This window comes from Phalaenopsis equestris, unplaced genomic scaffold (genome assembly GCF_001263595.1).
Source record: "Phalaenopsis equestris unplaced genomic scaffold, ASM126359v1 Scaffold000002, whole genome shotgun sequence".
NCBI classification, from domain to species: Eukaryota; Viridiplantae; Streptophyta; class Magnoliopsida; order Asparagales; family Orchidaceae; genus Phalaenopsis; species Phalaenopsis equestris.
This window is the reverse complement of record NW_018164444.1, coordinates 70,121,426-70,133,411: the sequence shown is the minus strand read 5'-3', so window position 1 is coordinate 70,133,411 and position 11,986 is coordinate 70,121,426. Positions and strand designations below refer to the sequence as shown.

The following is an 11,986-nucleotide window of genomic DNA, read 5'->3' as shown; positions in this document are numbered from 1 at the left end:
ATACTTCCAGTCTCTTGTTTCTCATATACCAAGTTGTCACCAAGTTCTCTACTAGAACACCTACACAAAAGAAATAAAATAAAAGCAATAAGAACATAATAGAGAATAATGTGCTAAAAAAAAGATTGATACTTCCAGTCTCTTGTTTCTCATATACCAAGTTCTCTACTAGAACACCTACACAAAAGATATAAAATAAAAGCAATAAGAACACAATAGATAATAATCAGCTCTAATACATTGATGAGATTGCATATGAGCAATCTAGCAATACATCTACAAAACGTTGAGAGATTGGATTATGATCAAACAAGAAAATTTATCTTCCTTGGATCCTATTTTACTTGGAATTTGCAGATTTGGCATTAATTAATTTATAACTATTATTTAAATAAATTTTATCTCCAAAAATGTATATTTTAATGGCTTGAATAGGCGAGATCATTTATATATATATATATATATTGGCTAAAGGAAAATCATTTTTTACTTGTTTGCTCCTTGGATCCTATTTTACTTGGAATTTGCAGATGTGGCATTAATTAATTTATAACTATTATTTAAATAAATTTTATCTCCAAAAATGTATATTTTAATGGCTTGAATAGGCGAGATCATTTATATATATATATATATATTGGCTAAAGGAAAATCATTTTTTACTTGTTTGCTTACGCATAATATCTTTAATATTTTGCATTGTGTGGCTTTTAAACAAGAAAGCACTAATTTATTTTGTGCTATACTTATTATCCACAAACACTTATTCTAAGAAATCATCAATCCTCATTTTTTTAGTATAATTTATCATCATTTAGATTTATTAAATATCATGCGATCATGAGGACAATACAACTAAAGCTTGACGACTTATTTATACCATTATGAAGCTCCTCTCTGCAATAAAAAAACTTGGAGATTGAAAGGTAGCACGAATTTTCTCTCTGCAAGATGGATTGTTCATTTTTAAATTTTCTTGTAAGAAAGACTTTGAGATGATTAATTTTTCTGACAAAACTTGTAGATTTTATGTTGGTTGTCACAATAAAAAAACTTGGAGATTGAAAGGTAGCACGAATTTTCTCTCTGCAATATGGATTGTTCATTTTTAAATTTTCTTGTATGAAAGACTTTGAGATGATTAATTTTTTTTACAAAACTTTTATGTTGGTTGTTGTGTAGATGTTTTAGATTTGGCTTATGTTAAGAAAAGTAGAGGCAGACCTAAAAAGACCCGAGCATGTTGTACCAAATTGATCATAATTTATTAGAATAAAATGAAACTATGACACTCAATAGGACAATGGATTATGTTAAGAAAGGTAGAGGCAGACCTAAAAAGACCCGAGCAAGTTGTACAAAATTGATCATAATTTATTAGAATAAAATGAAACTATGACACTCAATAGGACAATGGAAAAAAAGAATCATGAAGCCGACCCCAATTAGAGGGATAAAGGCTTGTTGTTGTTGTATATTTTGATTTATTATCATGTTGAAAACAAATCAATTTGTTTTTAAAAATGTTCAAAATAATTTTTATAAGTTAGTTTGAGTGTTTTTAAAAACAATCAAATTCATCTTTAATAACAAAAAATAAAAACACATGAAGAACACAACAATCAAACATATTTTTAAAACAAGAGTTAAGAAAAAAACAAACAAAAAAAACTTAAATATCTACCTCAATCCAGTCAATGCTAAATTATCTTTGTAAACTTCTAGCAACTCCGGCACTTGATCGGCAAACTTGATCACGTATCGATTTAAGAATTTCTTCTTCGGCAACCACAGAAGGGTTGAGAAACTGCCATTAATTTTTAGCAAGCCCTCCGATTCCAGCAGCCTGAAAATTTTATATCTTGGAAAAATTGTGTTCTCAAAACTGAAAAAAAGACAAACAGGCCTTGATGCCACGAAGGAGGGCGTCCATTCAAGCTCTTTAGCAAAGAAATTGAAATTATGCCAGATCTTCTTCTCCGACATAAGCATGCAGAAAGGATGCTTTTTGAACGCAGTTAAAACATCATCGTCCGACCATCCCAAGCTTCTGTAAAGCTTAAATTTTCGGTTCCAGGTGGAGTTACAGAGCACAGTGAGAACATTGACTCCCAAGGTAAACACAGACTTGGAGACATCAAAGCCCATTTTCTTCAGCAAGTCGACGGCTTTGTTGAACTTCGCAGGGTTTATCAACAAAGATCGTGGATAAAAGGTGACCAATTTAACGATTCTGTGCCCTGGAACTCCCAGATCCCTCAAGGTCTTTATGTTGGGAAGCAAATACCTGTCCAAATTCTGCCGAAGAATTCTGGATGAGTTCCCAATGGCGACGATGATTTCCCTATCGGTTCCGAGGATGGCCTTGAGCGTATCATAGTTGGGTTTGATTCTCTTTTCCAAGCTGTTTTTCAGAATGTGTATGTCCGAGGTGATGAGCCTGACAAGGTCGGCTCTTGAGTAGCCGAGGTTAAGGAAAAACTCCAGCTTGGGCTTGATTTTCTTCTCGGGGTTGTAGGTGAGCAGTGAAGGGAATTTGATGATGATATCCGCAATTTGGCTTTGGGTAAAGCCATGAGATCTAAGGAGGGAAAGGAAGGAATCTGCGTTTGTGGTGGTTTTGTTGGTTTTGAATGTAAAGTTTTTGGCGACGGAAATTGCTGCCGCGGGCGAGAGGCCGCAAGATCCCACGAGGTAGGATATGGTGATGTCAGAAAAAGATGAGTTTGGCGTTTTAGGGAGCTTTCCGTGGATGAGACGCAGAAGAGTGGGTCGGCAAGACCTATCGCTCGCGATTGACAGTGTAAAAAGATGTCGATGGAGAAGACGAAGCATTTTGCGGCATGGGAATTGAAGAGCGAAGCGGAAGTAGATGTAACCTAAGTGGCCGCAGCGAAAATCAATGTTATTATATATTAATATAATATGTCAAGTATTCCTTTTTTTTTGGAAAAAAAAAATAATAAAAAATAAACAACACAAATAACGCACACATAATAAAGAAAGATATCATCCACCACAAATCTAGAAGTTTAACATGAATCTCAATATAATCTTTTGAGGAAGAAACATACAATTTTCGATTAAGAGTCCTTCAGAGTTCTGATTTAAGTAAATTTAAAGTCAAACTAATAGGTTCGATGAGACGGATCCGATGATACCGAAATTTATCTAATCCTAAACTATTTTAAGAAGCTTCTCAAGCATATTTGGGAAATTAAATGAATGTCAAATCTGACAAATTTATAGTTGAGTTGACTGTCTCGATAAGACAAATTCAACGTGCCAAAAATCACTCAATTCTGACGTCATGAGGCACTTAAATGTCCATCAAACACCGTATGATAAAATGATGCTATCTTGAGCATCTGATCACAATGGTTCAAATTAATACATTAATTGCACTCATATCTCTATAAATAAAACTCCACCCCTCTCATGAGGGGAGGGGGAGAGTTTGACGCTTGGAGAATGAGCCAAAGGTCAGCGTTACTTGATGTTTGTCGCCGACCACCACTCTTCGATCGTTGTTGAACACCATTAGTTGTCGCCCACTGCTTGCGATGAAATATCGTACGAAGCAATAACTGACATCGCAGAGTCAAGAAACAACATACAAAGCGACGTATCATCCCGAATTTCGGGCTAACCCCAAATACGGTGCAACAACACATCCCGAAGCGATGTAACAACGCATCATGCATGTGCTCCTATAGCTCTCAACTCCGACCCCCTACGAATGTCATTACTACTTGTCACTATAACCTACGTGATTTACAGCTTGTGCAGCTCCTAGCGTCGACCCCCGCGGTCTACGGACCTCGCTACTACTCACCACTACGGGCTACGTGATCAATTGTGACATATATGGTCCACAGCTCGTGCAGCTCCCGACTCCAGCCCCCGCAGTCTACGGATGTGACTACTATTCACCACTATGACCCACATGACCAACTACATCCTAAGTGGTCCACAACTCATGAAGTTCTAGACTATGGCCTCTGATACCTACCAACGACATTGCAACTCACCATTAAGGTCCATGTGATCAACAACGACCTATGTGGTCCCCAACTCCTACAACTCTCGACTCAGGACCCTGTTGTCTGCATACGTCGCTACTGCTTGCCACCACTACCTAAGAAACCAACTACGACATATGTGGTCCACATCTCGTGCAGCTCCCAACTTCGGCCCCCACGGCCTATGAACTTCATTACTACTTGTCACTACGGTCTAAGTGACCAACTACAACATATGTGGTTCACAGCTCGTGTAGCTTTTGAATCCAACCCCCTCATTCTACAAACATCACTATTACTCACCACTATCACATACGTGATCAACTACATCCTACGTGGTCCACAGCTCCCCACAACTGCCTACTACGATTACTCCAGACAACCAATGCTATTGGAGCACCATCTACAGTCCACTTGGCCCAATATTGTCATGGTTATCAACTACAACTTTTATGACAAGTTAGTGCTACAACTACCATCTACAATACTCCTGATGGACTACTATCTCCATAACAATTGATTATGGCATTTGCAACTTGTTGTTGCTAAGAACGACAACCATATTATAGTTATAGAACTTTGTAATTATATCTTCTCTAAGAAGAGTGAACATGTGTACTCATCATTCATAGTAGATTATTTTAACTGGTTCAAACTATGTGGTTGTTTCCCTTTACGGGTTTTCTACATAAATTTTTTGATGTAACGACTGGTTGTTTTATTTTATCAGAGTGTGTACTGAATTCTCGGATAATGCTAAGTCGATAATCCAAGCCTCTATCGCTGTGAATTTTCTAGCATGCATCACAACTACAAACAAAAAAAATGACAAATAACATCCACTGACTACAAACATGTCCATTGTTGTGCTAGGAACAAAAACAAAAGCAAAACTATGATTAACAAAAATCCAGCAACAACATTGAAGCACCCTCAGCAAGAAAATTCTACCAAACAACAACTAGACAATATAATCAGCAACAAACCTCTGCAAACATAATAGCTCCACTAGGATCAACAACACCAAGTATTCAAATGTCTGCACTAGAAGCAACAATAAATAAACACAACTTCAACAACAAGAACATCTACAACAAATGATTTCTAAACCTACAAAGATAAAAAGAGAAAACACAAAAACCACAAATAAAAGTAAACAAAAAACAATAAAAGAAAAAACAACATATCATAGAAGAAAAACCCTAAAGAAAAACAACAAAAAGTAAAAGGAGAACAAATCTATAGCTCAAAATTTACTTAAGAGAAAATTAAAATTCCATCCACGACTTAGACTATAAAATAAGAAAAATCTGTTTAAATTTTAATTATGGTTGGAAATCATCAAAGTTCAAAACCAATCACAACAACTATAAAAGATCAAGGAGGAAATTCAATAAAAAACAAAAATCAAACCACAATATACAAAATAACAGCCTAATGTCCAAAAAAACAAAAACTAAAAGGTAAAAAATAAGAGTAAATAACATGAAAAGAAACAACTGAAAATAAGACACTTAAAACTTTACAAATAAATCCAAAACAAAAACACCATCATCAAAATACTAAAAATAAGGAAAACAACCCAAAACTGAATAAAAACAAAAAGAAACCACCAAAAAAAGAAAATGGACATCAAATAAGAGCACAAAACTTTCCTGCAAGAAAATATTAACATTCCATCCAAGATTAAAAATATATTTATAAAATTTATTCCTAATCTAGTTAAATATTAATAAAGATAGGACTACAACAAATCACAAAACCAATCTAGCACAACAACTAACAACCGTAATAGTACCCAAAACAACAACAAACCAAAAGAGCCACCAACATCAGTGACACAATGGATAACCAACAACCACCATACAAAAAAAAATGAAAACAACAACAAAAGGAAGGAACTAGAGAGAGGAAAAAGGAGCACACAAAACCAAGAGGGGCAATTATGAAAAACAAATAAACCACCAAATCAAAAAATGAACAGACGGAGACTTCAAATGCTATAAAAATTTAAAATATCATTGGGAATATCTATTCTAAATTTCCAATTTCTACTCTTATAAATGATTAACCAATGAATATGATGAATAAGACAATCAACAGAACAATAATTATTGCAAAAATCCTTGTGTTTTTATGTTAACATATCCAAAATTATTTTTTTAAGTTAAGATATAACCATAATATTATTTTATATGTTGAATACTATATATTTGATTTAATGATATATTTTGATGATAATATAATATGTCTTAAAACATGATACTATTTTTATATGTTATATGATACTTACTGTCAACTTTTGTGCGTGTCGAAAGATTCATGGTGGTAGAGTAATAATTTTTTGTCTCGATGTTGTAATAAGATTCATCACACACATAAATACAAGAAATATAACATAATGAGGGATCAAGAGTATTTATATGGAAAACCCCAATAAAGAGAAAAAAATTATATAGGGTATAGCCCGATCAAAGCAATCTACTATGTGATTGTAACTAGATTGGTTTGTTCTTCTCCTAAAATATAGAAGATGAAATTGCAAAGTTAATAATTACAAATGTACAATAATAGTCCTACTTTCATAGTTGTTATTAAGTTACAACAACTAAAGTTCTAGGGGATAATAATAGTAGCTGGCCACAAAAAGATTGTTCACGGTGTTTGCAATAGTGACAGCTAGTCAAAGGTCGTTGTTGGAGGATCCAACAATAATAGTTGGTCACGTAAGGTTATAATTAGTGTCTGCAATAATGTCAGTTGGTCATGAAGGGCATAATTAGAGGTGTAGTAGCAATTCACCACATAAATTGTAGTTGTTGGCATACTTCATAGTTGAAGACTCCATTAATATCAGCTACCCACTGAGGCTGTATTTGGAGACTACAAAAACATCAGCCGACCACGAGGGTCGTAGTTGAAGATTACAAAATCGTCGGTTAGCCACAGAAGTCATAGTGGAGACTGCAATATCATTAATTATTCATAGAGGTCGTAGTAAAAGGTTGTGTTGATAAACAATTATCCATAATGGGAAGCTACGGTAGTAACTAACCAATAGGTTGTAGTGGATTAGTAACTAACCAATAGATCATAACCACAAAGAATGTGGTAAGCGACTACAATGACATAAGTTAACCACACATGTCGTAACAGGTAGACACAGTAATAACTGACCGCATATGTCATTGTGGGTTGTTGTAAAGTGTCAGTGGCCAGAAAGATTATAGTGGAAGGCTATAATAATAGATGTTATCCGCTCGAGTCATAGTGGTTAACTACATTACTAATTGGATGAATATGTCATAGTACAAGAGAGTCAGTTGACCACAAAAACTATAATATAAATTTGTAACAATAATAGTTAACCACATAAGTCATAGTGGGTACTTAAAGATGTAATTGGTCACTTAAGTCATAGTGGGTCGCTGTAAGAGTGTTCGTTGGGCACATAGGCTGTAGTGGAAGGATTTAATTACAATAGTTAGTCACATAAGTTATAGTGAGAGCTACATTAATATTTGGCCACATAAGCCATAGTGGGTCATTGTAGGAGCATTAGAGAGGTTGTAATGGAAGGCTAGAATGACAATAGTTAGTAGCGTAGGTCGTAAGGGGAAGTTGCAGTAGTAACTGGTCACATAGGTCATAGGATATCGCTGTAAGAGTTTTAGTTGGCCTTAAAGACTGTTGTGCAAGGTTATAATGGCAATAGTTAGTCACATAGACCGTAAAAGGAAGCTATAATAATAACTACCCATATAAGCCATAGAGGGTCTCTACAACAGCGTTAGTTAGCCACAAAGGTTGTAGTGGAAGATTGTAATGACATTAGTTAGTCGTGTAAGCTGTAGTGGGAAGCCATAGTAGTAACTGGTCACATAAATCATAGTGAGTCGATGTACCATTGGTGGTTAATCTTTTTCTTGGGTTTTTAATTACACCAGCGGCATCACTTTGTCGATATATAATGTAAGAAGAAATTTCAGGAGTTATGAGTAAGCATTCGTAGTCGAGAGTTATCGTTGGGTCTTCAATACATCATGTCAGGATATGTCATTGCACAATACTCAGGGTATTTCATCACACTCTTTTTTTGGGTACTTCGTTACACCGTGTTTGGAGTACTTTGTTACGTTGTATTTTAGGTACTTTGTTACACCGTTTTACATATACTTCATTGCACATTATTTGTGTTACGTTGTTACACAACATAGTTCGTCGATGACGGCGATCAGAGGTTGGCCAGTGGAGGTCGATGGCGGGCGAAGGGAGGCGGGCGATGGTCGACGATGGTAAGCAACTACGAAGGCGAATAGTTATCGTTGGGTATTCAATCCAATATAAAATTAGAATTTGGCTTCTCCTACCCATCAAGCGAAGAGAGAAGGTCTATTTATAGGCTACAACTGGGATGCATTTTGATCATTGAGTGAATAACTCTCACAACCACCTAATTGGACGTCCCACATTGATCCCTTTGATCATAATTTTTTTTTAATGTTTTTAGGGCCTTAATAACCTCCAAATTAATGAAGATTAGACTCGTTAGATTCCTCTCATCAAAACACTCAATTTGGATATAAATATATAAGTTTGAAGTTCACTTGACCATACAAATTAATGATCTGAACTTCTAAATATACTTTAATGATTTGATCAAGACTTGAATTAGACTAATTTTGATATAATTGGGACCTTCTTATCGAGACAATTGGGTTAACATTGTATTCCTATATCATATTGTGACATGTCTGTATCCCAAGTCCACATTGGTAATCCAGAATTCAAAGGTGATGGACTAAACTCATTGCTGCTATAAAAGCTTTCGTGGAAAGCATATATTCGGGTCGGTTCGTGAAGCAGATCCAAATCCGTTTACGTTTTGCTGATTATTCACTTCGAGTTTATATTATTAATATAGTTATTATTATAACGATTAATAATTTCTCATTAACCAACCTTGAAACTGCGCCGCACGCGGAGCTTTCGTTCCGACGCCCTTCTCGAGCTCTACTAGAGCTTCGCGGCAGCTTATTTACAGGTTCTTACTAGTTTCTCTATTTAAGTTCGCGATTCTAGGTTTATGAAAAAATCGGGTTTTGATGAATCTCGTCCTATTTCTTACCAATTAAAAATTTTATTTTTCTTCTTATTTTTGTGCCCGCGTTCTTGTTAGGGTTTGGATCGGTAACAAGGTTGTTTACAGGTTGAATTTCGTTATTAACTGTTATTCTTTGATATATTAGCAGGCTTTTAGTTGTGCGGTGATGCTAGGGTTTCCTAGGAGCTGTGCTCTGTTATTGAGATTTTTTTTTTTAATCTTTATTCTCATTTGAGGGTCCACGGATCCATGTGTTGCACTAAAAAAATTAAAATTTGGGTTTTGTTTTTGTTCTACGTTCTTATTGCAGGGATCTCGGCCGGGAGGCGAGGTTCTTGATTTCGTTGAGTTTTATCCATTTGGTTTATGGCATTGCAGTGTATTGAATTAGAACGGTTTTCAGCAAATAACTATTACGACGGTGGTTCTGTTGAAGAAATTGATTCTCTGAATACAAGTTTTAGTATTCCTACCACTGTTTCTAGGTTGAAGAACACTGAGAATCTCAAGAAGAAAACTAATTCACGACATTCCACCGCTAAATTTGCTACAAGGAAACCTCTTACAGCTAGTGATTGCAGAGGAACAGTTGATTATCTTCCTAATGGCTGTCGTTCAATCATTGATCTTCCTCCAGCTCTGGTGTCGGAGATCCTGCACCTCCTCGACCCAAAAGACCTAGGAGTGGTTTCTTGTGTGTCAATCTTGCTTCAGAAACTAGCTTCTGATCATCATTCGTGGAAGGAATTCTACTGTGAGAGATGGGGGCTTCCATTGCCAACAGCTGCTTCTCCTGGATCAAACCTCCCAGGCGAGAAATCCTGGAAGGACTTGTTTGTCGAGAGGGAGGGCAGGAGCAAGTCGTTCATGGGAAGGTTCACCATTGACACTCTTCGCGGCCACACTGAGGCTGTTCGTGCAGTTTCTTTTTTGCAGTCTGCGAAGCTCATCTTCACAGGAGGTTATGATTCCATTATCCGTATATGGGACGCGGTTGAAGGATTAGCCCTCACTGCTTCGCCGCATCTAGGGTGCACTATTCGTGCCATAGCCGTAGATTCCTACCTATTGGTCGTCGGAGGCACGGATGCTTTCATCCAATGCTGGAAGGTAATCGAAGGAAACCCTCATCTTTTCGACATCGCCAATTCCACCGCGAACCCTAAATTCGAGTTTCGGCTCTGGGGCCATCATGGCCCCATAACTTGCCTTGGTTTGGACTCTGCTAGAATTTACAGTGGCTCATGGGACATGACTGTTAGAGTATGGGACAGACTCAACTTCAAGTGCATTAGAACTCTGAATCATGGGGATTGGGTGTGGGATCTCGTCCCTCGTGGTTCCACCATCGCAAGCTCTGCTGGGAGGGACGTATACATCTGGGATTCTGCTAATGGAAAATTGATAGATGCCATTCATAACGCTCATATTGGTAACACTTGTGCTCTCGCTCGAAGCTACTTGGGTGATTTGTTGTTTACCGGCGGAGAAAACGGAGATATTCACATGTTCAAGTTGGCAAATGGCAATGATGAAGATGACGAAATTAAACCATGTGCTACGTGGAAGCCGCATGAAAATTCTGTTAATTCACTGTCTTTTGAGTTCCCTTGGCTCGTTTCGTGTTCGAGCGATGGAAGGCTGGCGTTGATAGATGTGAGGAAGCTATTGAAATCGTCTCACTCTTCAGTTGGTAAATATTCGAGAATCAATCCGTCATCATCAGTTAATGTGGAGCCACCTCAGAGAATGCTTCATGGCTCCGGGAATGGCTGGTTTTCTGTCGTTATTGGTGCCGATAGGATTATATGTGGGGGGGACGAGGGGACTCTCAGGCTTTGGGACTTCTCCCAAGCTTTAGAAATTGAGGAAAGGGTCCGTGCATTAAGGACGACTAGGCTCGAGCATAGAATGAGACGGCGGAGAATCCAAATTGAGATGAGTTGCAAAAGCGGACTATCTGATCAAAGCTCGGGGGCTTCGAAGAAGGGCCAAAAAAATGGGAACCGAAATGCTTCTTGGGGTGCTAAACGAGAGACCAGAAACCAGGAGGCTTAGGTAATTGAAATTTGCACTTGCCTTTATGTTCTTAGCAAGATTTAAAAGGTTCTGATTTCTTAGGCACATATTGGTTAATGATTATTATCTTGATTTGAGTAGCTTGTTATGGATACTTTGCTGCTCAAGATTGTTAATTTAATTTCTGATTGAGTTGATTCGAGTCATTTTTACAAATGTTTTTTGTTTTAGTAGATAGTTCTTATTTTTAGCAGCTGCTTGCTAGCTTTTATTGTTTGAATTTTATTTCTTGTATGACTGCCCAAGTATTGATTAGTTTTGATAAGGATTTTAGTTCTAATGATGACTGATGCTGATTTTAAACCAAATGAAATAAGGCTGATGTTTAATCAATATTAAAATTAAAAAAAAAACAACCATTGCTTAGCATTAGTTAATGAAGAAAACTCAATAGGTTAGTTTAAGATGCGGCAAGAATGAAATAATGGAGTCAAGAAGGGGGAAAGGGATTCAAAGTTAGTGGAAACAAAGGAGGTTCTGCTTTCTAGATTGAGTCCAGTGAAGATTAGCGCAAACTATATTGAAGTTGATGGGAGAGTATATTAGAATTAACTATAGCTATGTAAAGGTAGTACTTTTGTTGTATTTAAAAGATTTATGTGGTATGTGAATAAATAGTAGTTAGAATTTTTGACTCGAAATCTTTTGGTTTGCATCAAAAAGTTCGTGGCATTACATATGTGGCGCAATAAAAATTCAAACCTTATGTTATTTATATATATATATATATATATATATATATAGAGAGAGAGAGAGAGAGAGAGAGAGAGAGAGAGAGACA

General features: G+C 36.6%; 2 protein-coding genes across 4 annotated transcripts; one reads left to right on the top strand and one right to left on the bottom strand.

Annotated features, from left to right (window-relative positions):
• Positions 1-111: 111 nt before the first annotated feature.
• LOC110031532 lies at positions 112-2,897 on the bottom strand. The gene is made up of 2 exons (XM_020734781.1): positions 1,685-2,897; positions 112-177 (listed from the first exon to the last, which is right to left on the bottom strand). The coding sequence occupies exons 1-2, from the start codon at positions 2,833-2,835 to the stop codon at positions 150-152; spliced, it is 1,179 nt and encodes a 392-aa protein (XP_020590440.1). The 5' UTR covers positions 2,836-2,897; the 3' UTR covers positions 112-149.
• A 6,076-nt stretch (positions 2,898-8,973) lies between these two features.
• LOC110039388 (F-box/WD-40 repeat-containing protein At5g21040) lies at positions 8,974-11,344 on the top strand. 3 transcript variants are annotated; one of them, XM_020744425.1, is made up of 2 exons: positions 8,974-9,066; positions 9,437-11,344. In XM_020744425.1, the coding sequence occupies exon 2, from the start codon at positions 9,493-9,495 to the stop codon at positions 11,182-11,184; it is 1,692 nt and encodes a 563-aa protein (XP_020600084.1). In that variant the 5' UTR covers positions 8,974-9,066; positions 9,437-9,492; the 3' UTR covers positions 11,185-11,344. The 3 variants fall into 3 exon arrangements, with proteins under 3 accessions (XP_020600084.1, XP_020600086.1, XP_020600085.1); XM_020744427.1 differs by lacking the exon at positions 8,974-9,066 and adding an exon at positions 9,077-9,220; XM_020744426.1 differs by lacking the exon at positions 8,974-9,066 and adding an exon at positions 9,077-9,231.
• The last annotated feature ends 642 nt before the right edge of the window (positions 11,345-11,986 follow it).